The following is a 25,000-nucleotide window of genomic DNA, read 5'->3' on the forward strand; positions in this document are numbered from 1 at the left end:
AGTCTCAGGACCTCTAGTCTCAGGACCTCTAGTCTCAGAACCTCTAGTCTTAGGACCGGTCTTTAGTCTCAGGACCTCTAGTCTCAGGACCGGTCTCTAGTCTCAGAACCTCTAGTCTCAGGACCTCTAGTCTCAGGACCTCTAGTCTCAGGACCTCTAGTCTCAGGACCGGTCTTTAGTCTCAGGACCTCTAGTCTCAGGACCTCTAGTCTCAGAACCTCTAGTCTCAGGACCTCTAGTCTCAGGACCGGTCTTTAGTCTCAGGACCTCTAGTCTCAGGACCGGTCTCTAGTCTCAGAACTTGTCTCTTGTCTCAGGACCTCTAGTCTCAGGACCTCTAGTCTCAGGACCTCTAGTCTCAGGACCTCTAGTCTCAGGACCGGTCTTTAGTCTCAGGACCTCTAGTCTCAGGACCTCTAGTCTCAGAACCTCTAGTCTCAGGACCTCTAGTCTCAGGACCGGTCTTTAGTCTCAGGACCTCTAGTCTCAGGACCGGTCTCTAGTCTCAGAACTTGTCTCTTGTCTCAGGACCTCTAGTCTCAGGACCTCTAGTCTCAGGACCTCTAGTCTCAGGACCTCTAGTCTCAGGACCGGTCTTTAGTCTCAGGACTTCTAGTCTCAGGACCTCTAGTCTCAGAACCTCTAGTCTCAGGACCTCTAGTCTTAGGACCGGTCTTTAGTCTCAGGACCTCTAGTCTCAGGACCGGTCTTTAGTCTCAGGACCTCTAGTCTTAGACCCTCACCCTCTGTCCTTAGACCCTCACATCGTACAAGGAAACACTTCCAGAGAGAAACCCACAGTTTAAAGGGGAACATGGGAGAAACCTCAGGGAGAGCAACAGAGGAGGGATCCCTCTCCCAGGACGGACAGACGTGCAATAGATGCCGTGTGTAAATTGAAAAGATAATACATTTGCAACATAGGTAGCTCCAAATGTTCTCTGTGTTTCTGGGTGAAAGGGCACCCTGCTCTTGGTGACCTGCAGTCTGTTTGCAGGTCAGTGAACAGGGTTTTCAGTTTGGACTCGGGACACGTTTCCTCTGTTTGTTCTTCGCCTCGGGTTCCTGTGTGTTTGGGATTTTGCCCCGAGGCAGCGTCTGAGTTTAACTTTGCATTAATGCGCGCGCACACACACACACACACACACACACACACACACACACACACACACACACACACACACACACACACACACACACACACACACACACACACACACACACACACACACACACACACACACACACACACACACACACACACACACACAGCGTCACACATTGCTTTCCTTCCCCTTCTGTATGGCTTTGGGTCGCCCCATCTCTTTCATGTCTATTAGATAGTAGTCAAAGTTTGTATTATACGGTTATGAAGTCTTGAAGGTCACCTATTCTGCAAAATACACTTCTTCATGTCTTTTATACATAAACATGAGTCCCCTCGTATGTGAAATGACTACGAAGGGTTTGAGTTGGTCTTTATTTATGAAACTGTACAGTCACCTGACTTTGTATCCGGCTCCTGTTTAATCCGTTACTCCCCAAACCCGTTTATAACTAACGATGTCTGTAACTCGACTTTAAAGGTCACCTATTATGCAAAATCAACTTATTCATGTCTCTTCTACATCAACATGTGTCCCCTCTTCTTCATGTCTCTTCCACATCAACATGTGTCCCCTCTTCTTCATGTCTCTTCCACATCAACATGTGTCCCCTCTTCTTCATGTCTCTTCTACATCAACATGTGTCCCCTCTTCTTCATGTCTCTTCTACATCAACATGTGTCCCCTCTTCGTCATGTCTCTTCCACATCAACATGTGTCCCCTCTTCTTCATGTCTCTTCTACATCAACATGTGTCCCCTCTTCTTCATGTCTCTTCTACATCAACATGTGTCCCCTCTTCTTCATGTCTCTTCTTCATCAACATGTGTCCCCTCTTCTTCATGTCTCTTCTACATCAACATGTGTCCCCTCTTCTTCATGTCTCTTCTACATCAACATGTGTCCCCTCTTCTTCATGTCTCTTCTACATCAACATGTGTCCCTTCTTCTTCATGTCTCTTCTACATCAACATGTGTCCCCCTCTTCTTCATGTCTCTTCTACATCAACATGTGTCCCCTCTTCGTCATGTCTCTTCTACATCAACATGTGTCCCCTCTTCTTCATGTCTCTTCTACATCAACATGTGTCCCTTCTTCTTCATGTCTCTTCTACATCACCATGTGTCCCCTCTTCTTCATGTCTCTTCTACATCAACATGTGTCCCCTCTTCTTCATGTCTCTTCTACATCAACATGTGTCCCCTCTTCTTCATGTCTCTTCTACATCAACATGTGTCCCCTCTTCTTCATGTCTCTTCTACATCACCATGTGTCCCCTCTTCTTCATGTCTCTTCTACATCAACATGTGTCCCCTCTTCTTCATGTCTCTTCTACATCAACATGTGTCCCCTCTTCTTCATGTCTCTTCTACATCAACATGTGTCCCCTCTTCTTCATGTCTCTTCTACATCAACATGTGTCCCTTCTTCTTCATGTCTCTTCTACATCACCATGTGTCCCCTCTTCTTCATGTCTCTTCTACATCAACATGTGTCCCCTCTTCTTCATGTCTCTTCTACATCAACATGTGTCCCCTCTTCTTCATGTCTCTTCTACATCAACATGTGTCCCCTCTGTGGAAAGAGAGTCTGAAAGTTTCAGGAACAAAGATTCTCTCTCTTTTTGATCCATTTTTATAAAAACCTGTCTGAAAATGAGCTGATCAGATTTTGGCCACTTTATGATGTCATCACGATGTGTTGTCTTGTGTAACCATTAGCCAATCACCAACCAAGGTAACCCCCCCTCATATCACGATGAAAGAGAGTATAATAGGAGACCTTTAAACAACTCAAAAATATGAAACTGCAAACTTCTTTGGTTGCATCTCTAGCCCGGCCTTTCTAAATCAACCCATGAATAACAGGACATACACTGGTGTGTTAGTTTGTTGGCACTCACTCGGCCTTGGCGTTGAAGACGTGCGTCGCCCAGCCGTCCATGAAGCGCGGGTCTCGTGTGAACCACAGCGCCACCATGAGGATGAGCAGCCCCAGAACGTTGAGCTCTCCGTAACTCACCGGGCCCAGGCGCCGGTGCTCCTCCCGCATCACTTCGTACGCCGCTCGCTCCTTCTCCGTGTGCACCGTCCCGCAACCCCACGTCTTCCTCAGGCTGAACGGAAAACACAGAGAATTTAGCTTTCCAGTTGTGCTTGAGTCCAATATGACCTATTTTCCAATGTTTTCGTGTGTCAGAATTAGGGGTTCTCTCATTTAATCAGCACAAAGACCACATGGATGGTTCCATACGTTCTTTGAATGACAAATAGATGATCACTACTTACATTGAAGCATCGTTGGTCTATCATTGGTACATTTTGATTGGATTTCTGACTGAACTTTGGCATTTACCAGTATGTGATTATCCGTCCACTCTTTTCCTCAAGCTAGAGTCAAAATAATCAACTTTTTGCCTTTTATTTACTCAAAAATAAGGTTTAATTTTGTGCAAACTGGGTCTATTGTCCCTAAATTCCAGAAAAAAGAGAAACACTTGTTAAAATAATCTAATAATCTAAAACGCAGTAGCACATTATTGCACATATTTTGTTCCAATTATATTTCTACGTTTTCAATCATATTCAATGTAAATACTTTAATGTTATTATTATTATTGATTGATTGATTTCTGAATTGACTGATGTTTTATAATATATCTTTTATAAACAGTCAAACCAGACCTTGATGGGAAGACAATACAAAGGTTGACGATCTGTAGATTAATGGGTATATTATCGTATCCTGGCGACTCACTTGCAGCCGATGAAGAGGAACTGCAGCCAGAACCAGGCGAGCGTCAGCGTCAGCAGCATCGTGGGGAACGCGAACAAGAACCAGGACGCAAAGTTGATCACGTCTCCGTTCTGAGGGAAGAGTCTACGAGGGAGAGACAGAAAATAACGATTGTGAGAGTTAAACTACCTAACTTATAAAGAATATCATCAATATTTATTAATTTAAGGTCCTCAATTCTGCTGTTGTTGCTAAAACATCTCTTCTGTTTTCAGTAGTCACCAGAAAACATTTAAAACTAAGTCTAACATCCTCGAGTCACAACAGTTCACTCAAGTCTGTTGGTTTAAAGTCTTGGACAGCTGTTGTCTGTAGCCGATCTAACCAAACATTTAAACAACCGATAGCAGGGCTTAAATATAAAAACGTTTCTACTTTAAACAAAAATAACCCTAACTTGTCTAAAACTGGGACCTTAATGAGTTATGAATTTGACCTAACCTTCACTGACAATACTTTGGTACAGCCACGTTTTCAGACACTAGACAGAGGGCCTCGGAAACTTGTCAATGGGTACTGGTTCTAAATGTGAAATCGTGTGGTACAAGTACATTTCTTAGGGAAACCCAACACCTTTAACCGCAGTTAACTCCAGTCCTACCCCGATCCACTGCTTTTACGTTTAGCAGAAGTCTAATAATGAATTTCTATTAACGAACTACACCTGGAGACCAACTGTAACTGTTAAGACTAATTAGCAATGGTGCAAGTATCTAAGTACATTTTCTCAAGTATTGCACTCAAGAACAAAAAAAGTACCCATAACTAGCAGCTGTTTTAAAGAGTACCTGACCTCCCTTTATATTAATAGAACAATAATGTCATTGTTAGCTAATGAATGTTTCCATGCTGAACAACGGCAACATGACAACGTTTTCATTGGTCCCTCTTCTTTAGAGAAGACCAGGAAATGATGGATACACGGATCGTGTTCAAATCAATAGGCACGCAATGACTCTAAATAATAATGATCACGCCACCAAACACACATTCAAACTAAAGGAACCAGCCTGTTTGGAAAATGTGAGAAGTAGAAAGTACAGGTATTTGGGTTCAACATGTAAGAAGTAGAAAGTACAGGTATTTGAGTTCAACATGTAAGAAGTAGAAAGTACAGGTATTTGTGTTCAACATGTAAGAAGTAGAAAGTACAGGTATTTGAGTTCAACATATAAGAAGTAGAAAGTACAGGTATTTGTGTTCAACATGTAAGAAGTAGAAAGTACAGGTATTTGAGTTCAACATGTAAGAAGTAGAAAGTACAGGTATTTGTGTTCAACATGTGAGAAGTAGAAAGTACAGGTATTTGTGTTCAACATGTAAGAAGTAGAAAGTACAGGTATTTGTGTTCAACATGTAAGAAGTAGAAAGTACAGGTATTTGTGTTCAACATGTAAGAAGTAGAAAGTACAGGTATTTGTGTTCAACATGTAAGAAGTAGAAAGTACAGGTATTTGGGTTCAAAATGTAAGAAGTAGAAAGTACAGGTATTTGTGTTCAACATGTAAGAAGTAGAAAGTACAGGTATTTGGGTTCAAAATGTAAGAAGTAGAAAGTACAGGTATTTGTGTTCAACATGTAAGAAGTAGAAAGTACAGGTATTTGTGTTCAACATGTAAGAAGTAGAAAGTACAGGTATTTGGGTTCAAAATGTAAGAAGTAGAAAGTACAGGTATTTGTGTTCAACATGTAAGAAGTAGAAAGTACAGGTATTTGGGTTCAAAATGTAAGAAGTAGAAAGTACAGGTATTTGTGTTCAACATGTAAGAAGTAGAAAGTACAGGTATTTGGGTTCAACATGTAAGAAGTAGAAAGTACAGGTATTTGGGTTCAAAATGTAAGAAGTAGAAAGTACAGGTATTTGTGTTCAACATGTAAGAAGTAGAAAGTACAGGTATTTGGGTTCAAAATGTAAGAAGTAGAAAGTACAGGTATTTGTGTTCAAAATGTAAGAAGTAGAAAGTACAGGTATTTGGGTTCAACATGTAAGAAGTAGAAAGTACAGGTATTTGGGTTCAACATGTAAGAAGTAGAAAGTACAGGTATTTGTGTTCAACATGTAAGAAGTAGAAAGTACAGGTATTTGGGTTCAAAATGTAAGAAGTAGAAAGTACAGGTATTTGTGTTCAACATGTAAGAAGTAGAAAGTACAGGTATTTGGGTTCAAAATGTAAGAAGTCAAAGTAAAAAGTGGTCAGAAAAATAAGTAGTGGAGTAAAGTACTGATACCAGAGAAATGTACTACTAGAGTAATGAAGTATTTGTAATCCACTACTTCCCACCCCTGATCTAAAGGTTGGTTATGATCACGTACTGGCTCATCTGGCCCATCAGCACCAGGTTGGGTCCGGTGCCGGTCAGCGTGGCGATGCCTCCGATGCTCGCAGCGTAGCAAACACTCAGCAGGAGTCCTTTACTCATCCTCCTCTTCTCCTCGTCTTCATCGCTCAGCTCCTCCAGCTCCATCTGACAGCAGACGCTCTCCAGCAGCACTGCACTCATTATCATTATGTTTTACTACATGTTGAACACTAATATGGGTCATTTACAAACGGCGCATCAGTTTCAAGAGTGGTTTTATCTTCCTGTAGGTTAGTTTCAGGTCATTTATTAAAAAACTACTTGTAGAGACATGATGATCTCTTCATTAACAGACGGTGTTGTAGCTGAGATCTCATTGAAATAACTTTATTACTGCTATCTACTGCTATTTTTGGTCTTATTCCTAAAATATGGTGGCTGGTCTTGCAAACCAAGCTAGCCAGCGAGTGTGAACGTTAGCAGGTAACTCAAAATCAACTTTGCTCTTTTAGCTGCAACCTATTGTCCAAATATGGTCCCTCCTAAAACCAAAAAATGAAGTTGGCGATGGCAACATTTCAAAGATTGTACGTCTAAAACAGTATCCAAACCAATGGCTGTGATACCACTCATTAAACTCCTATTTGACTAACAATGGTTTCTTGGAAGGAAGACAAAGATTTGTTCCGTTCCTTCACATGTAGGTTCAGATATTATTTGGTTCGCATCCTGTGAACTCACCAGGCCCGGTGTTGGCGCCCTCTGACGGAGGTTTGTCCGTCTCCACCGCCGATGAAGCCTTCTCCTCAGAGGACCGGTTGTCTTGTACGTCGCTGGTTGTCTCTGCGTTGCTTTGTGTTAAAGTCGCTCCATTCTGACCTGAGAGGAATCATTCAGAAGTTCAACATCATACTCAGAAAAACGTCAGTATCTTCGGAATCCATCGTATTTCAAGTCAGAATCAGAATACCTTTACTCGTCCCACAGAGGGGAAATTTGCATTTGTTACAGAAAGAAAAAAAGCCAAAAACGCTTAATATTAACTAAGAAGCATGCGCACAAAAATATTAAAGATAAACATGTTTTAAAAAGATTATACAATTTACAAATAGACATCTTGTAACAGGTATTACAGTACAGTTATTAATGGCATATATATATATATATATATATATATATTGCAAATAATTGGTATTTCACAACCAGGGGTGTGATAGCATAGTCTATGTTGCTATATGTGTGGGGGTCTACCAGGGACCATGATTGGTTATCACTCGAAGATATAAAGGTTAGGAACATCAGAATCATTGGAATTCAAAATATATACGTTTCTGAAGCAAATAGACAATAACACTCCAGTTACAATTTGATACATATATTTCCCTAAGTTGAACCAACTGGGAACCAAACCAGCACAGAGCTAGAACCAAGTGGAGAAGGGTTAATATCGATGCTTCCCACAAGATGAACCTCCTAAAGACGTCGGCGATCTTCTGACTTTACCTCTGGTGCTTCCTTAAGGTTAATGTTCTGGTATTTAAGTCAAATGTCTTGACAAAAATTGTATATATTGCTATACATTTACAAAAGAACACGATCAACAGAAACCTGGGTCAAAGTCCTGTTTTTGTTTGACCTATCAGACCACCCTGATCTTATGGAGACTTTCATCAGAAACACATTTAGCATTTTCTTTGAAATGTAAACGCAGGATTGAGGTTTCGTTTGGCTAAATGATCGCAGGTCTGTAATCGTACTAGTCTCTGGTTTCCCTCCCTTCATCAGAGACTCATTGATCTTTGCATTGGCACTGAATGAGTCTTGCTCTACGGATCGATCTAATCGGGGCTGGTTTCTCTAAAACAGTATTCACAGCATCACAATAAATAGATAAATAAATAATCAGGTTTTTAACTTGATTATTTATTCACTTATGTATTGTGACGCTGTGAACTACTTATCGTGTAAATGTGAATGATCCACATCCAGGGGTGTTTCTGTGAGCTTTCTCCCTGTATCTTCCTGCCTGAGTACATGACAGAAGCTGCTCATAACCAACTGTCCCTTGCGAGATTAATAAAGTTGTGGATTGATTGATTGTCTGCCATATTTGGGTCCAGCAGGTCATCAGTCGTACCGTTCTCCAGGCTGTTGTTGGCAGCAGTTTGCGGGGTGTGGCTGGGTTTCTCCTGGTGGTCCTGGTTCTGGTCGACGCTCCTCTTCCTCCGGGCCTCGCTGGACGGCTCAGGCTCCAGGTTCCCGTGCAGCTGCTGCAGGACGGCCTGCACGATGGGCACCATCATGGCGGTGGTGGCCGTGTTGCTGATCCACATGGAGAGGAAGGCGGTCACTCCCATGAAGCCCAGCATCAACCTGCCAGAGGAAGGAAGGAGGCGTTAAAAATGTGACGAAGCTTCAACAATCGTCAACAAAAAGACCAGAGAACCAGAGGGTTTGAAACTCTTAAGGGGCATTTTTTAACCAGTATGACCAATGTTTGACATGCTTACGTTAGCATTCATTTCAAACTGTTGAGGGAAAAAAACAATTATGCCTGATGGGAAATCTGAGCGTCAGAATGTGAAACAGTTCGGGCGGAAACAACCGGATACAGACAGAGCAACCGGGTCCGGATCATTTCATAAGAACAAAAAGTAACTAATGGCGCATTTCCACCGCAGGCCTCGCTCGACTTAGTACGTTTTTGTTAGGCCTTGTTAGGCCCGGCTCACTTTAATGCTGCGCTTCCATTACAGTTTAGTAGCTGGGGCAGTAACTATAGTAACGCAGTGTAAGCGGCGCCGTGACGTCATCTTCAATGAGAACCCCAGAAAAACAACACAGCCGTTAGCTGTTAGCACTCAGAGCTCACAGCTCCTCATATCTGTTCAGAAACTAGACAAAAGTTAAACAAGTACAAACCACAGACTGCCTGTGTCATGGCGAATACAGTCGCTGGTTTATTTATGTCTGTATAGGCCGTTGTTGTGAGTGTGGACGGTCGGAGCATATACAACGTTAGCTTAGCCGATCTCCATTTAGAAAACACGCATTTTAAAAGGTTTTTCGCCTGCCGTCTGTCTGCAGACTTGTCAAAGCATTAATTCATGGTTTTTACTAACCGGTATCAGTATGTTGTTACTTCGGCATCATTTTGAAACGTGTATTACAATTAAATCACGGTCAAATATGTTCATCTTGTTGTAGTTGTAGCCCCCTTGCCAGCGATTCTCTCTCTAGTTTAGCAAACTCAGCCCGACTCAGCCCTGTTTGTTGGCCCCGATAGAACCACGATTTTGTCGGGCCAGAAAAAAGGTGAAAAAGTAGCCCCGGGCCGGAACTAGGCCTAGTGGAAACACAACCAAAAACGGGCCCGGCACGACACGGCATGCTTAAACCGCGCTCCGCGCCATGGTGGAAATGCGCCATAACACAGCATTGTTGTTGTTTTTTACAATGGTCCTAGCTATCAATTGTGCCAATCTAATTCACGGTTTACCGTCTGTAGACAGTTTGTTAGAGACAACAACAACAACAACGGCGTAAGACATGGTTCCCAACGGTTCCTTGAAATCCTGTAAATGTGTAAATATAAAGGGGGACAAGGAACACAAGGGCAAGCAAGACTACATACACAGGGGCAATCACAAGACAAACCACACCCTACCCACTCGTTGGTTTGGAACAGCACCTAATGTGGCGGACCCTCCGCGAGAACGCACAAACGGAGGGGTAGTGTGTAGGTTTGGAATTGGGCCGATAAGACAATCAGACAGGAGGGAGCTCAGAGACAGGAAGCAAATGCAGACATGAGACAGGGGGTGAACATCTTTCAAAGTAAAACCGGAAACTGACAGACTGACTATTCAAAAGTAAAACAGAAAATAAACAGTTCAGTGTGACTCACAGAGCGGGCCGGACCCCCACCAGCAGCAGGACCCTCAGAGCGATGCGCTTGTGGAGGTTCCAGTGCTCCACGGCCACGGCCACCATCAGTCCCCCCACAAACAGCATGTTGGTGTCCTTCAGGTACTGCATGCACACCTAAGTAGAGACACACAGGTGGACCACATGATGAGGGAGTAGCCTACTTATATTAAAGGTCTCCTATTATACTATTTTTAGGGCATATATTATAGGTCTCAGATATATACAAATATATAAAAAACATGTCGATGAAGTGTTTTGCTCAAAATACCAAACAGATCAGCTCCGTTGTTCTCCCGTTTTGTGTGTGTGTGTGTGTGTGTGTGTGTGTGTATGTGTGTGTGCCTCACGTCTTTGGACTCCATGATGCCCAGCACTGGGAACAGGATGGTCGGCAGCAGCGCCGTCACCGCCAGTGGCAAAACCTCCGTACACCAGAACACCGCCATGAGGAGGATCACATAGGCACAGGCTGCCTCCTGCACACACACACACACACACACACACACACACACACACCACACACACACACACACACACACACACACACACACACACACACACACACACACACACACACACACACACACACACACACACACACACACACACACACACACACACACACACACACACACACACACACACACACAAAGTTGAATATCTTTTTCTCAGTGAGTTTGGAGGGTTATTATTTGCACCAAACTCTTTTACTTACTATCACCATGAACCAGAAAACCCATTGCATATTTTAATATATATTTCTGTATATTTCTATTGCAGTTCCTTTCTACTTTCTATTTACATTCTTCACTTTTGCTGCAGTTGCTATTATATGTTATTTCCTCTTATTATATGTGTATAGTAACGCCCTCAGTCCTGTGGAAACCGTCTCAGTGTGAACTCTTCTCTAACTGACGGTGAACTTTTACTCCGGCCGTGAATCAGTGACAGAGAGAGTTAATGTCCGACGGCAGGAAGAAGAGTCTGAATCAGGAACATAAACAACCTCTAAAGTACATTTACTGCAGAACTGCTTTTCAGTACGACTCTGGGAGTAATTCAACTTTATAATGATATTATTTATAATCAACGTTTTTACTTTATATAAAAAAAGTCACAAACTTTTCCAAAAAAAAGGAGGAAAATCCGTAATTTTTCAAATTGTTATCGAATCTTTTTCATTTTTTTTCCATATTTCTGGAATGTTTTTACTTAATTTAAAGGTGACCTATGATGCTATTTTTAGGCAACAGCATAGGTCTCAGATATATAAAAATATATAAAAAACATGTCTATGAAGTGTTTTGCTCAAAATACCAAACAGATCACCCATTCTAGCCATGCCTCATATCCCTCTATTTCACTTCCTGTTTCAAAAGTGCTGATTTGGGTATAAAGCTTTAACAAATTAAAACATTGATAAAAAAGGAAGGGGCGGAGCTTATGCGGGACCCGGCAGCTACCGTCTAAATTAAATGCTACCGTGATGAAACGCCATATCATGGATTATCAAGGATTCTTTCTGAAACAGTATGGAGCTCAAAGGCTTTCTCTCTTGCCGGTTATACCACAAGGTGAGTTCCTTTTTATTTCCTGCTTCTTCACACACATGCTCTCCAGTGCAGGTTAGCTCTGAGTGTTAGCGATGCTAATGTAAACACCGACCATATTACGTCCAAAACAGTCGGGCATTGTTTCTGATAGCAACTTTCTGATAGGGCCGTGGGTCCACATTTCAGATATTACGTCATATCGGATGCAAATCTGGATCAGCTCCGTTGTTCCCCCGTTTTTAGAGATTTGGGTACGGAGGAAAAGAGAGAGGGTTTTATTTCCTGACGCTGCGTGAGTTCCCTGACACACCGGGGACACATAGTGACGTATAATCAACGACATCAACAAGTGACTTTTGCATGATAGGTCCCCTTTAATGTGAAGTATACATTTTTTAACTATAATAATAATATGATATATATTGTTCTGCACAATGACATTGATTTTTACAATTTACAGGCACCTGAAACCTTCTTAAATAACTATATTTCACTTATTTTTCCTTTTTCACATTTCTTTATGGACTTTTTTTTTCATACATACTTTTTGTAAACACTTCTGTGTCATTTTTTATATTTCTATAATTTTTTTTTATGTAACATTTTTCAGGGCTCCATATTTCACTTATTTTTAAGACATTGATTGTGATGTTTTCCAATTGTTTGTTTACATTTTTTTACTTTGAAATTTTACTTAAAAAATCCTACTTTCGAGGAATTTCCAACCACATTTTTATTTGCCTTTTTTCAAATGCAATAATGTAAAATAAGGTATTCCGCACAATGACTTCTTACTGTTTGTACTTTATATGACCCAGTCTTTACATTTGACCTGTCAGCTTTTTGTATGATCTCAACGCGTTGCAGGTTCATCACGTCGTGTGTCAAGCTGCGTCTGAAGCAGGTCGTGCTCTTTAAAGTATTTCATATTAATATGTGGTTCCTCACCGTGGTGCTGAGGGCCAGCGGCAGCAGCAGGAAGGGGCTGCACACGAGGACCAGGACCCCCCTCCACCTCCACACCTGCCGCAGCATTCTCACACGCAGAGGAAGAACCGACATGCTGAGGAAGAGGAGGAGGAAGAAGAGGAGGAAGAAGGAGAAGAAGAAGAGTTTAAAAGTCTGTCAGAGTGAATCAGTTCCTGAGCGTCTCTTCACTCCTCTGTGTCTCCGTCTGTCTCTCAATGTGATGCCCTGCACGGCTGACACTACATATTAACTCTCTCTCTCTCTCTCACACTCTCTCTCTCTCTCTCTCCTCTCTCTCACACTCTCTCTCTCTCTCTCACACTCTCTCTCACACTCTCACACACACACACACACACACACACCACACACACACACACACACACACACACACACACACACACACACACACACACACACACACACACACACACACACACACACACACACACACCTTATCTGAGCTCTCACACACAGAGTAAACACAGATCTCCTGTCAGGTCACAGTCTGCGCTGAGATAAGAATTTAAATAATAATGAAATATAAACAGTTTTAAAGGATGCATTTACAATATGCATCTTTCTGACCATGCATGTGCACCTATCTTTGCGTGTTGGTTTGCACCCCCTGGTGGTCACGTTGCACATGTTCTGCGTGGTTCTGCAGCTTTACGCAGTCCCTTTGTGTCTCTTGGTTGTATCCATGTTTAATGCTATAGAGTTCCCGTGTTCTGAGTTTCCTCCCAGCGCTCCTCTCTGTTTGCTCTGTCGTCCCGCTGCCATGTTCAAACACAAAGAGTCTCAGAGAGCTGCTGTCTGAGGGCCAGGACACATGAAGGTCACACATTTCATATACAAACTCAAAATGAACAAACACAAAACCACTCACCTCGATCCAATCATCGGAGGTTTAGGACATTTCAAAAAGGCTGCATTTTTAAGAGGAATTTTCAACCTAAAAAATGAATACAAGGTCCCATATTAAGCAAAGTCCTCTTCTTCATGTCTCTTCTACATCAACATGTGTCCCCTCTTCTTCATGTCTCTTCTACATCAACATGTGTCCCCTCTTCTTCATGTCTCTTCTTCATCAACATGTGTCCCCTCTTCTTCATGTCTCTTCTTCATCAACATGTATCCCCTCTTCTTCATGTCTCTTCTACATCAACATGTGTCCCCTCTGTGGAAAGAGACTCTGAAAGTTTCAGGAACAAAGATTCTCTCTCTTTCTGTCCTGATCCATTTCTATAAAAACCTGTCTGAAAATGAGCTGATCAGATTTTGGCCACTTTATGATGTCATAACGTTGTCTTGTGTAACCATTAGCCAATCAGCAACCAAGGTAAACCCCCCCCCCCCACCTTATCACCTGAATCTTCTCCTAGAGCACCATTGAGTTATTTGTAACCAAATCTCTCTCAGAGGGGCGTGGGGAGGGGCTCCTTATTTTCATCTAAAGTAACAGACAGAGAATCAGCACTTTGGAAACAGGGCTGAAACAGAGGGGATTATGGGTAATGCTGCAATGAGCTGTTTGGTGTTTCAGCCAATCAGAGACAGGCTCTGTATATATCTGAGACCTGTGATATATTGATGAAGACGAGGATAATAGGGGACCTTTAAAGGTGGGGTAGGTAAGTTTGAGAAACCGGCTCGAGATCGCTAGAATTTGAAAATACACAACCAGAGAACATCTGCCACTTCCTTACAGAGCCCCTCCTCCAACACACACGAACGCGCACATGACCAATGAGGGCACGAGATAAGTTTGTGCACAGATGGAAGGCTGACAGGCAGGTAGGCCATCCAGTTATTTTAGCCGGGCCGGCTCAGATGATTGGTCGTGCTTTTTACAGTATTACGGCTTCCACAGATGACATTTTTTTATGGATTTTTTGTCAAAGCACTTCAGATATTCATTGCTATCGGGATGTTAAGAGCATTCCATGGAATATAACAAAAAGTGTATCTCGAGCCGGTTTCTCAAACTTACCTACCCCACCTTTAATGCCCCTTTCACACCAACGCAACTCCGGTTCAAGCTCCGTGCTAGAGCTTTTCTGGTTCAGAACCGGTTCTTCGGTTTAGCGCCGGCTCTTTTCACACCGCTCAGAGCCCGACTGGTGCTGCCGCTGCTGCGTCATGACGTCACAGTTTACGTCGCTGAGTTTCTCCCCAACGCCGGAGCTCACCTCACAACAACGGGCCGGGGACTGCGTTGCTTTTAATCATACGAAGCCAGATTAAATTAAATAACGACTTCTCCAACCTTATACTTTTCTCCAGAGTGCCGTGGTTCATTGTTTATTAATGTGTTTCAGCGGCATTTACCGACCGCTGCAGTGCTGGCCGGCTGCTCTTCAACGGGAGTGTATTCTCCCGTTAGGTCCGGGTTAGCTCACACGGCTCTAAAGTATTCACTGTCTGACTGTCACACAAGCAGCTGATACATATCCCCAGTTCCCCTTAAGTGAATGTGTGTCAGTCTGAATTGACGCTGTTTGGCATCACAACGCTGTTATGAAAGTTTCTCTGGTATAACATGGGTGATGTTAGCATAGCAACCGAAGCTAAACTGACTACTTGCTAAGCAGTATTCTACAGGCACTTTTTACCGACGTATTTTTCATTATGATTCTACTTGTGATAGTCGGACATGACAACCTGTGCAGCCCATGTATTGATTCCATCCGATAGCTGCTATAATAACACACAAAACGTCTGCCTGCTCTCCACAATGATCAATAACAGAGAACGGATGGTCAAAGTAAGGTACAAATAAACAGAATCACACGAAGCCTGGTTAGTGTTGCCTGACTTTATAAAGTGTGTTTTTTTTAACAAGTGTGTGGTTGCGTTCTAGTCACTTTGCTCAGCACTACTGCTTGTTACAACTTTTATTTGCCGTACTCGCCTTAAGTGTTAGCTCAGGTTAATCTCGCCCCCCCTCCGACGTAAGCGTGACGTATGCGGTTCTTGCTTCTAGACGGACAACTTTTTGGTGCTCGAAACGAACCGGATTCCGGAGCTATGACGCTGCTCCGCTGCGGTGTGAACAGGAAAACCCGGTGCTTTTCAAGCACCAGCACCGAACCGGCCCTGAAACACCGTTGGTGTGAAAGGGGTATAAGTGGTCTTAATCACAACAGTTTCTTCTTTAATTGAATGCTTTCCGTAAAAGGAGTTTAGTTTTCCTCTCAGTTGAATCTGCAGATGACCCTCTGCTGACCCCCAGTGGACATCAAACCATACTGCATGAAATATCAGAAGAAAAGGAAAATCAAAAACCTTGACTTTACAGTAAGCGTTTCAATTAAATGTGAACGTTTGCGATGTAAAGACTTGTGTTTTTTTGTTAGTTTGAGTCTTCATTTGGGATCCCCTAAAGACAAACATGCCTTGTGTGTTGCATATTTACATTTAGTTCAACTTTCATACACTTTATATTTCTTATGTTTGGAAATCCTAAAAAAATGTGGAGGGTTAAAATCAGGTTCAACATTCTAAACATGCTTTACATAAATCATATAATGTTCTATTCGTGTGTGTGTGTGTGTGTGTGTGTGTGTGTGTGTGTGTGTGTGTGTGTGTGTGGCATGTGTATGTAATACTGGTGGTCAGGCAGTGTGTGTGTGTGTGTGTGTGTGTGTGTGTGTGTGTGTGTGTGTGTGTGTGTGTGTGTGTGTGTGTGTGTGTGGCATGTGTATGTAATACTGGTGGTCAGGCAGTGTGTGTGTGTGTGTGTGGTGTGTGTGTGTATGTGTGTATGTGTGTGTGTGTGTGTGTTGTGTGTGTGTGTGTGTGTGTGTGTGTGTGTGTGTGTGTGTGTGTGTGTGTGTGTGTGGGAGGGTCTGGAAGGGTCTCTCTTGTTAACACACTGTGATAATTCAACAAAGTGCCCTCTCACTTTGACCCTGACCTCACCCTGAGCCTGGCTCACTGGATTTGAGGAGATTTCAACATGTGATTGTGACACCACGATCATTTAAGAGGTTGACTCTCAGGACGGTTCATAACGGAGGGGAATTATTGAGTTTGAACCTCTGTAAATAAACATATTCTTGAATAACACTGTGGCCGATGTTCAGTTTGTGAAATGAGGATGAGTTTTAAAACCTCCGTCTCAGATTCAGACTGACGTGATCTACTCTCTCAGAGTCGGTGGTTTTGTGATTCGGAGGATGGGGGTCAGTGGAGGAAGATGTTTGTGACGGTGCGGGGGCATCAGGCTGGAGGTCAGAACAAACAGACGCCCCCGCTGTGTGCAGAGCGCCATGAGCAGAGATGAAAGAGTACACACATCCTTTACTCAAGTCAAAGTAAAGAAGTATGGGCTTTGAAATGTACTTCAGTAAAAAGTACCCATAACTACCAGCCGTTTTAAAGAGTACCTGACCTCCCTTTATATTAATAGAACAATAATGTCATTGTTAGCTCTTATTATCAGCAATCTGAAGCTTCTGTTTTAAGGAATGAGCTGCTAACAAAATAATTGAAACCCTATGGAGAGATGTGATGTGCGCTGATTGAGCATCATTTACCCACATTTGATTGATTTTGCCGACTTACAACTTAACTTATGAGGCAATATACCTCACCTCTAGTGAGTGGCCCAAACCTTTGTGTATTTTTCTGTATGTGGCCCTCGGTGAAAAAGGTTTGGACGCCCCTGCTGTAGAGAGTATACACACATTGATGTTGATGATTAACCGGCTGTGTGTGTGTGGGGGGGGGGCAGTGTTGAGCCACTACGCTGCGAAGCCTCAGGACGGATCAACATATCTTTACTCTTAATTTCATCGCCTTTTAACAACTCTGCTTTCTCACCGATCTGCCTTCACATCGCACACAGCACCAGGTGAGTCTGCACCGCCTTACGGTTAAAGAAAAAGGATGATAATGAGTTTTGAATCTGTCCAGAGAGAAAGTTGTACGTAAACTGTAAAAAACAGAAAGAAAAAAAAGTGGGGACAAGGATCATCTTTAAAACAACTGAGGGAGCCCCATGCGATTTCAAGTTGTACCAACATATTACAAACCACTCTTACATACCCTAGGTTGGGCACTCCAAATACGAGGAAATTCAAAAATAAATAACAGCAGATTAAAAGGGAAAAATCACATTTTATATATAGAGTTTTTAAGTTATTTAGTGTGACACTGTGTTCAGGACCCCGGTCAATACACCGTGGTCTTTATTTACCTCGTAACACAGATTATTTTGGAACAAACGGTTTAATGAGAGGTGGAAGAAGTACTCAGATCTTTCTGTAAAGTAAAAATAGTAATACAACAGTGTAGAAATTCAAGTAAGCCATGCATTCTGAATCTTACAAGTATTAACCCCAAAGTAGACGTTGTGCAAAATGGCCCACACGAGAATTACGTATATCGTAGTATTGGATGTTTATTTCTCACAATACACAGAAACACTTTTAAATATCACTGCCCCCAACAAGAGAGGGTCCTGGTATTAAGGGAGGGGGGGGGGGGGGGGGTTGCTCACATAGCGGTTTGAGTCTTATCTGGTACACAGTGTTGATAGAGTCGTGTAGTTCATGTACTTCAGTGTAGTCTGCGTTCTGTGTATTCAGTGTGTTGCAGCTCAGCCAGTAACCTTTAGTCTGCCGGTAAACACACGGACGCCTCCGAAACCTCAAGTGACTCTGGAGCACGGACAGAAAGTAGAACCATGAGACACAACGTCAACAGTCCTGATTTTAACAATTGTAGTTAATGGACAATCGGGACCTGTCGATTAAAGACTTAGATCTAGACTAAAATATCTTGGTTACGATTGGATCGTCATAACATTTGGTTTGGACTTCTCAACCAATCTTATTTTCAGTTGAGATGGATGCTAAGTTACATGCTAACATGCTAGGATGTTATTGTGTGTGATTTATGTGATTGATGGACTGCATTTTGACGATTTACCACTAAATTCCCAATATTCTCCAGTTATAAAATACCTCATGGCTTCCTTGAGAGTATTTTTGATTTCAGGTCAGTGTTGCCAGTTTGGAAATTGTTCTAAAAAACCTATATTGACTTGATTGAGCAGTTTCACTATATCTACTTCAAACTCTCTTCAAATAAGCGCCAACTCACGAACAATAGCTGATCTCAATTCACGTTTCTCAACATCAGAGCCTACGTTAAAATAAGGAATGGCGAAGTGAGAATAAGTGCTTAAACTATGACCTGTTAGCCTCTTAAATGGCTGGATAATGAGCAAAATGGCACTGTTGGCCATCATACATCGTACAAAGATCAAAATATCGTACGAATACGATAATTATATACGCATCTTTCACCGCTGGTTCATGTGGCTGTCAGTCCTTGAAATGAACCTTTGCCATTCATTATGTGTTGTATCATTTGTTCTTTGGTTTCTCTTTCCTAAGAACAAATGTCCATTAGGAGCCATGTAGTGGACAAAAGTCATATTATTCAATCTCATCAATAGCCGCGTTCACACCGGAGTACTTTTCACCGTACTTTTCGCGTTTAGTTCCGTTAGTACCCCTTATGTCGCGTTCACACCAAAAAGAGCACTTAATCTCGGGAACTTTTACCCCCATTTTTAGGGCCTGCTGAGAGATGGTGCTTTCCTGGGGGAAAAAAGTGCCCCAGTTCTGATTGGCTGGGCGAATTGCAAACCACGCCCCGTACAACTCTGAAATGTTTTGTAGAGCCGCCATTTTATTATCCTGGCATTAGCATTATTAGCATTAGCATTCGCCCAGCGCACAAACGCAGAGAGACTAACTTATGGCAACACAAAATAAAACATGGGAGCGGTGGAGATGAGGAGGTGTCGGCGTTCTGGCGATTTACTCTGAAGGCTTCAGTAGAAGCTGCTGGGAGTCCCAGCAGCTTCTACTGAAGCCAGTCCCCAACTCCGGGGACTTCCGGCCGGGGACTCCGGGTGGCAGTATACGCCGTGAAGTTGTTTGCGGCCTGCCAGTAAACCCAAAGCAGAAGAAGACGAAGTGACGTCAGCGGCTCATTTGCGTAATCTTCCCTCAGGGAAAAGTACTCCGGTGTGAACACGATCTGTACTAAATGCCCTCAGGTAATGAGTGCCGGCGCACTGAGTGCCGGCACTAAATACGGCAAAGTACTTGGTGTGAACGCGCCTATTGGAAAGACCCATGTTATTGTTATCATAAATAGGAGTTTACTGACTATTTCTGCACATTTCTGATAATAGGGGCTCTGATTTATGATTTCTCTCTCTGTTTGCAGGCGGTTTGTTTCGACATGAAGCTGTGTCTTCTTCTTCTCCTGCATTGTCTCTGCTGTCTGGGACTGACTGTAAGAAGAACCTCCAAGGAACCATGTTTATTTACAGTTTGTCCTTCAGGTAATATTAACATCTGTAGAGAGTGACCCCTGTGTGTCCTCCTGTCCTCAGCAGGAGCTCAGCACTGTCCCTCCTGATGTCCCTGAGGGTGAAGAGAAGGAGACGGACGTAGAGCAAGTCAGCTGCACAGGAAGCCAGGCGTTCAGTCCTGAGAGCCGGAGGGCGATAGGGGGCGCCATCGAGCGACTGGGTCTGAAGATACTGGAACAACTTCCTGTCGGCCCCCAGCAGCCGAACGTCATCATCTCCCCCCTCAGCCTCGCCCTGGCCCTCGCTCAGCTCACCTTAGGTCGGTCAAAGTTCACCTCCTCATCTGTTTAGACCTTTATTTCCTCTTTGTCTGGTTGTTGGCTTACGGAAAAAACTACTTGACACATTTTCATGAAACTTGGTGGAATGGTGAACCGTGGTCCAAGTAAAGACCCATAAAGTGGATCCAGATCTTTGGGCAGAAACAGGCATTATTTTATCTTTGTTTGATAGTTTGTCTGTTAGTCAGAAGGCTTACTGACAAAACTACTATCTGGATTATTTTGAAACTTGGTGTAAGGGTGAGGCTTAGACCCAGGGATACATGCATGGTTTTTCTGCACAGTAGAACACTGCTGTTTTGTTGTTGTTGGTTTGTTTGTTTGTGAGCATGGTAATGGAAAACAGTTCTGGCCTTATTTTCATGAAACTTGGTGGAAGGGTAAAGTATTTGGTCATGAAAAAACACATGACCTGTTAGAGCTGGTCTTAATCACTGGATGGCAATGCGGGGAAACGGGTTATGGAAACAACTATTGGAGATCTGGTGGAAGGGTGTAGCGCGAACCAAGGAAAAAACCTATAAAACGTTGGGATGGAAACATCGATTAAAATGTAATTTATAGAAAAGGCCTCGGGATAGGTCTGCAGTGTGCAATAAAATAGGATCTTTTATTATTATTATTCCATTCTCTCAGGTGCTCGCAATGAAACAGAGAAGCTGCTCCTGGAGAGCCTCCACGCCTCCGAGCTGCCGTGTTTCCATCACACCCTGGGAGCCCTCATTCCTCATTTCAGGAACACGTCGCTGGAGGTGGCCGCTCGCATGTACCTGAGACCAGGTATGAGTGTGGAGCTGGGGAGGGTCTGCAAGAGATTTAGTGTTTGATTTGTTTTAACCCTACTCTCTGTCTTTCGTCTCTCAGGGTTTGAAGTGGAGCTGTCTTTTGTTGAGGACTCTCTGGCCAGGTATCAACTACAGTCAGGCCAAATACACACTTACTTCCATTACAAGACAATGCATTTTAACATCCTGTACACATTTTAGATATATAAAGATACTCTTGAGGAATGAAAATGGATCAGCGTTCAAAGTTTGGACCAAATTCAGACAACTTAGACGCTGAAGGCCTAAAAAACGTCTTTAGATTGCCGGTAGTTAACATGGTGTGTGTGGGCCTTAATGGGTTAACAGGTAACAACCGTAAGGATAAGGTCATGTGACCCTCAGGTGGATAAGCTCTCTAGTGACGGCTGCTGGGCATTCAGGGAAAGGTATTGAAATATACTCAAATACTTGAGCGGCAGAAAAGTATAGGAAGGTGAAGAGAAACTACAGACATGGCAACGTGACGATTATCTACCTGTAAGATATTAGAGAATGTGTTTTTAAGACAATGGGGGTTTTAGTTCTGTTGTTTTTCTTACATCCATACCTGTTTTAATGCCTATTCTGAAATCAAAGATGTGTTTTATTCTTCAGGTACCAATCGTCCCCGGTGCCCCTGGTCTCCGTGGAGGAGGTGAACCAATGGGTGGAGAACGCCACCAATGGTCAGATCAACAACTTCATGGAGAGTATTCCCCACAGCGTGGTGCTCATGCTCATCAACGCTGTCTACTTCAAAGGTGACCCCCCCCACCAAAGAGCGTGGTGATTCATGTCAGGACAGAAATAATGTTCTATCATTAAAAAAAAACACGTAATCAGTTCCTCTTCAACCGTCAAAATGGTGAAGGATTTTCAGGTCACCTTGTAGAAAGAGCAGTGGAGTCCCAAACATTTTAACGTACTTTTGTCACATGACTTATGTGCTTTAATAGGCCCTATTCTGCTTCAAATAATCCTACATATAAATGGTTAAGTGCTGGCTAAAAGCAAACCAAAGGCAGACTTCATTTTATTAATAACTGCAGATTTAAACCACATTGCTTTGTTGCATATTGAAGGGAAAAGGACAACATCATCAGCAAACAGGACACACGTCCAATGCTCAGTGTGAAGGGCCACCTCATTTATAAATAAGCAAAGCAGGAGTCTTGTGATTAGGAATATAGGAAGATGTTTCCCCAAAGTGTGCCTCAAGATATATTTTTAAGTATTTAAGAAATACATAAATGGTTAGCAAAACATGATACAATTTGTGACGTTTCATATCTAGCTTGAATGATTTTACGAAACAATAGAACTTTGCATTGATGCTAGTCGGTTAACGTCAGATGGTTTCCGGGACGCACACACAAGAGAAACACATTTCTGATTGCCTGATGCCTCCTTCTTGCTCCCTGTTGTGTTTCTCAGGTGCATGGCAGACACAGTTTGACCCCCAGGTGACCTCTAAGGGAGCGTTTTACCTGGACAACAGCAACTCGGTGTTGGTGGACATGATGAAGTCTCCTCAGTACCCTCTGCGTCTGCTCAACGACCAACAGCTGGAGGCACAGGTGACCACAGGCGCAGATTCTTTATTGCCATGTGCACAACAGGTGTAGTTTTGTAAAGTCCTTATGAAATGATGGAGCTTTGAAACCCTTCCCTCTCCTGCAGGTTGCCAGTTTCCCCTTCAAAGGGAACACCAGCTTCCTGATCGTCATGCCTTTGTCTGGAAAAGGAAACGTGTCGTCACTGCTTCCCAAACTGAACATCTCAGATCTCTACAGACGGTTACCGCAGGAGAAAACCATGCAGGTCAACCTGCCCAAACTCAAGCTGCAGTACCGGCAGGAGCTGCAGGAGGCGCTCACCAACATGGGTGAGAACATTAGACCCAGAATCAGCACGTTAGTATCAGGGCTGAAATAGAGGGGGATGAGGCTATAATGGGGGACCTGTTTGGTATTTGAGCAAAACACTTCAGAGACATGTTTTGTATAGATATGGCCCTATAATATATTGTTCAAATATAGCATAATAGGTGAGCTTTAGTAAGAGGCTCACTCCCTGCGACGACAAAGAAGGAAATTAACTAATGCTGCAACATGTGAAGCACATTGCCATTGACATGTATTAGCAGTGTTACAGCTAGCTTGCTTGCTAATTCCACAATGCTTTAAGGTCGCGCTGGTTACAGAAAAGAGCCAGACAGTGTATCTAACATATTCCTCTAGTCTGGAGAAGCTAACAAGCTAACTAGCCAGCCATGTCAAAGTCAAAGTCAAAGTCAACTTTATTGTCAATCTTTCAGTTTGTGTGTACAGACAGAGAGATCGAAATACCGTTTCCCACAATCCAGGGGAATACAAAATACAAATATATATAAAAATATGTATACAAATATGTATATACTAACATATACACAATCAACAGACACATTTGTACATGTCAGAGCTGCCCAATGACGAGGGTTGACTCTGTAACAGCCAACAGATACCGCCATTTCCTTTTGTACTTCAATAACCACAGAAATCAGATCTGTGTCTGTTCTACTCACCTCACTGACTCCCTCTTTCTCCGGTTCTTCCTCCCCCCAGGCCTCGGCTCTCTGTTCTCCGGTCCGAACCTCTCTGGGATCACCTCGGACCCCCTGAGGGTGACGGGGGTCCGGCACGCCTCCACCCTGGAGCTCAGCGAGGAGGGCGTGGAGGCGTCAGCCACCACCGCCGTCACCACCATGCGCTCCATCTCCCTGTTCTCCGCCAACTCTCCGTTCTTCTTCGCCCTTGTGGACGACGCCTCGCTGACCCCCCTCTTCATGGGCCTCGTCACAAACCCCGCCCCCGACCACATGCTCAACGACGACCCCGGGCGAAACAACGGCACCGAGAGCGACCAGCCGGAGATGGAGAAGTTATCACCAGTATGAAGAATAAACTATTAAAGGTCACCTATTATGCAAAACTATTTTATACATAAACACGTGTCCCCTCTTCTCCATGTCTCTTCTACATCAACATGTGTCCCCTCTTCTTCATGTCTCTTCTACATCAACATGTGTCCCCTCTTCTTCATGTCTCTTCTACATCAACATGTGTCCCCTCTTCTTCATGTCTCTTCTACATCAACATGTGTCCCCTCTTCTTCATGTCTCTTCTTCATCAACATGTGTCCCCTCTTCTTCAAAGTCTCTTCTACATCAACATGTGTCCCCTCTTCTTCATGTCTCTTCTACATCAACATGTGTCCCCTCTTCTTCATGTCTCTTCTACATCAGCATGTGTCCCCTCTTCTTCATGTCTCTTCTTCATCAACATGTGTCCCCTCTTCTTCATGTCTCTTCTTCATCAACATGTGTCCCCTCTTCTTCATGTCTCTTCTACATCAACATGTGTCCCCTCTTCTTCATGTCTCTTCTACATCAACATGTGTCCCCTCTTCTTCATGTCTCTTCTACATCAGCATGTGTCCCCTCTTCTTCATGTCTCTTCTTCATCAACATGTGTCCCCTCTTCTTCATGTCTCTTCTTCATCAACATGTGTCCCCTCTGTGGAAAGAGACTCTGAAAGTTTCAGGAACAAAGATTCTCTCTCTTTTTGATCCATTTCTATAAAAACCTGTCTGAAAATGAGCTGATCAGATTTTGGCCACTTGATGATGTCATAACGTTTCATGATATAATAATCTAAAACAGTACAATAGGGGACCTTTAAACTATTGGAAATACAGTTGTTTGTTTTATTGTTACTGAGAATAAAGCGAAGAAGTTAACGTTGATTATGTTGTTAAATAATTTATAGCTCAAAATGGAAAAATACAAATGTAGTTATATGTATTGAGAATTTACCAGATTT

At 43.0% G+C, this 25,000-nt stretch overlaps 2 protein-coding genes across 3 annotated transcripts in view; one reads left to right on the top strand and one right to left on the bottom strand.

Annotated features, from left to right (window-relative positions):
* The window catches only part of LOC117469599 (solute carrier family 13 member 5-like), a 21,679-nt gene extending 8,915 nt beyond the window's left edge, over positions 1–12,764 (bottom strand). The window contains exons 1-8 of the mRNA XM_034114036.1: positions 12,636–12,764; positions 10,482–10,610; positions 10,112–10,248; positions 8,342–8,577; positions 6,946–7,083; positions 6,218–6,395; positions 3,865–3,987; positions 3,011–3,223 (exon numbers count right to left, since the gene is read on the bottom strand). Coding sequence (XP_033969927.1) covers positions 3,011–3,223; positions 3,865–3,987; positions 6,218–6,395; positions 6,946–7,083; positions 8,342–8,577; positions 10,112–10,248; positions 10,482–10,610; positions 12,636–12,749 — 1,268 coding nt within the window. The 5' untranslated portion in view covers positions 12,750–12,764. The remainder of the gene's footprint in view (positions 1–3,010; positions 3,224–3,864; positions 3,988–6,217; positions 6,396–6,945; positions 7,084–8,341; positions 8,578–10,111; positions 10,249–10,481; positions 10,611–12,635) is intronic.
* A 4,630-nt stretch (positions 12,765–17,394) lies between these two features.
* On the top strand, positions 17,395–24,298 carry LOC117469600 (alpha-2-antiplasmin-like). 2 transcript variants are annotated; one of them, XM_034114037.1, is made up of 9 exons: positions 17,395–17,511; positions 19,905–19,973; positions 20,074–20,311; positions 20,970–21,113; positions 21,198–21,240; positions 21,755–21,900; positions 22,574–22,716; positions 22,820–23,024; positions 23,743–24,298. In XM_034114037.1, the coding sequence occupies exons 2-9, from the start codon at positions 19,920–19,922 to the stop codon at positions 24,072–24,074; spliced, it is 1,305 nt and encodes a 434-aa protein (XP_033969928.1). In that variant the 5' UTR covers positions 17,395–17,511; positions 19,905–19,919; the 3' UTR covers positions 24,075–24,298. The 2 variants fall into 2 exon arrangements, with proteins under 2 accessions (XP_033969928.1, XP_033969929.1); XM_034114038.1 differs by having other exon boundaries at positions 20,077–20,311.
* The last annotated feature ends 702 nt before the right edge of the window (positions 24,299–25,000 follow it).

This window comes from Trematomus bernacchii, unplaced genomic scaffold (genome assembly GCF_902827165.1).
Source record: "Trematomus bernacchii unplaced genomic scaffold, fTreBer1.1, whole genome shotgun sequence".
Taxonomy (NCBI): Eukaryota; Metazoa; Chordata; class Actinopteri; order Perciformes; family Nototheniidae; genus Trematomus; species Trematomus bernacchii.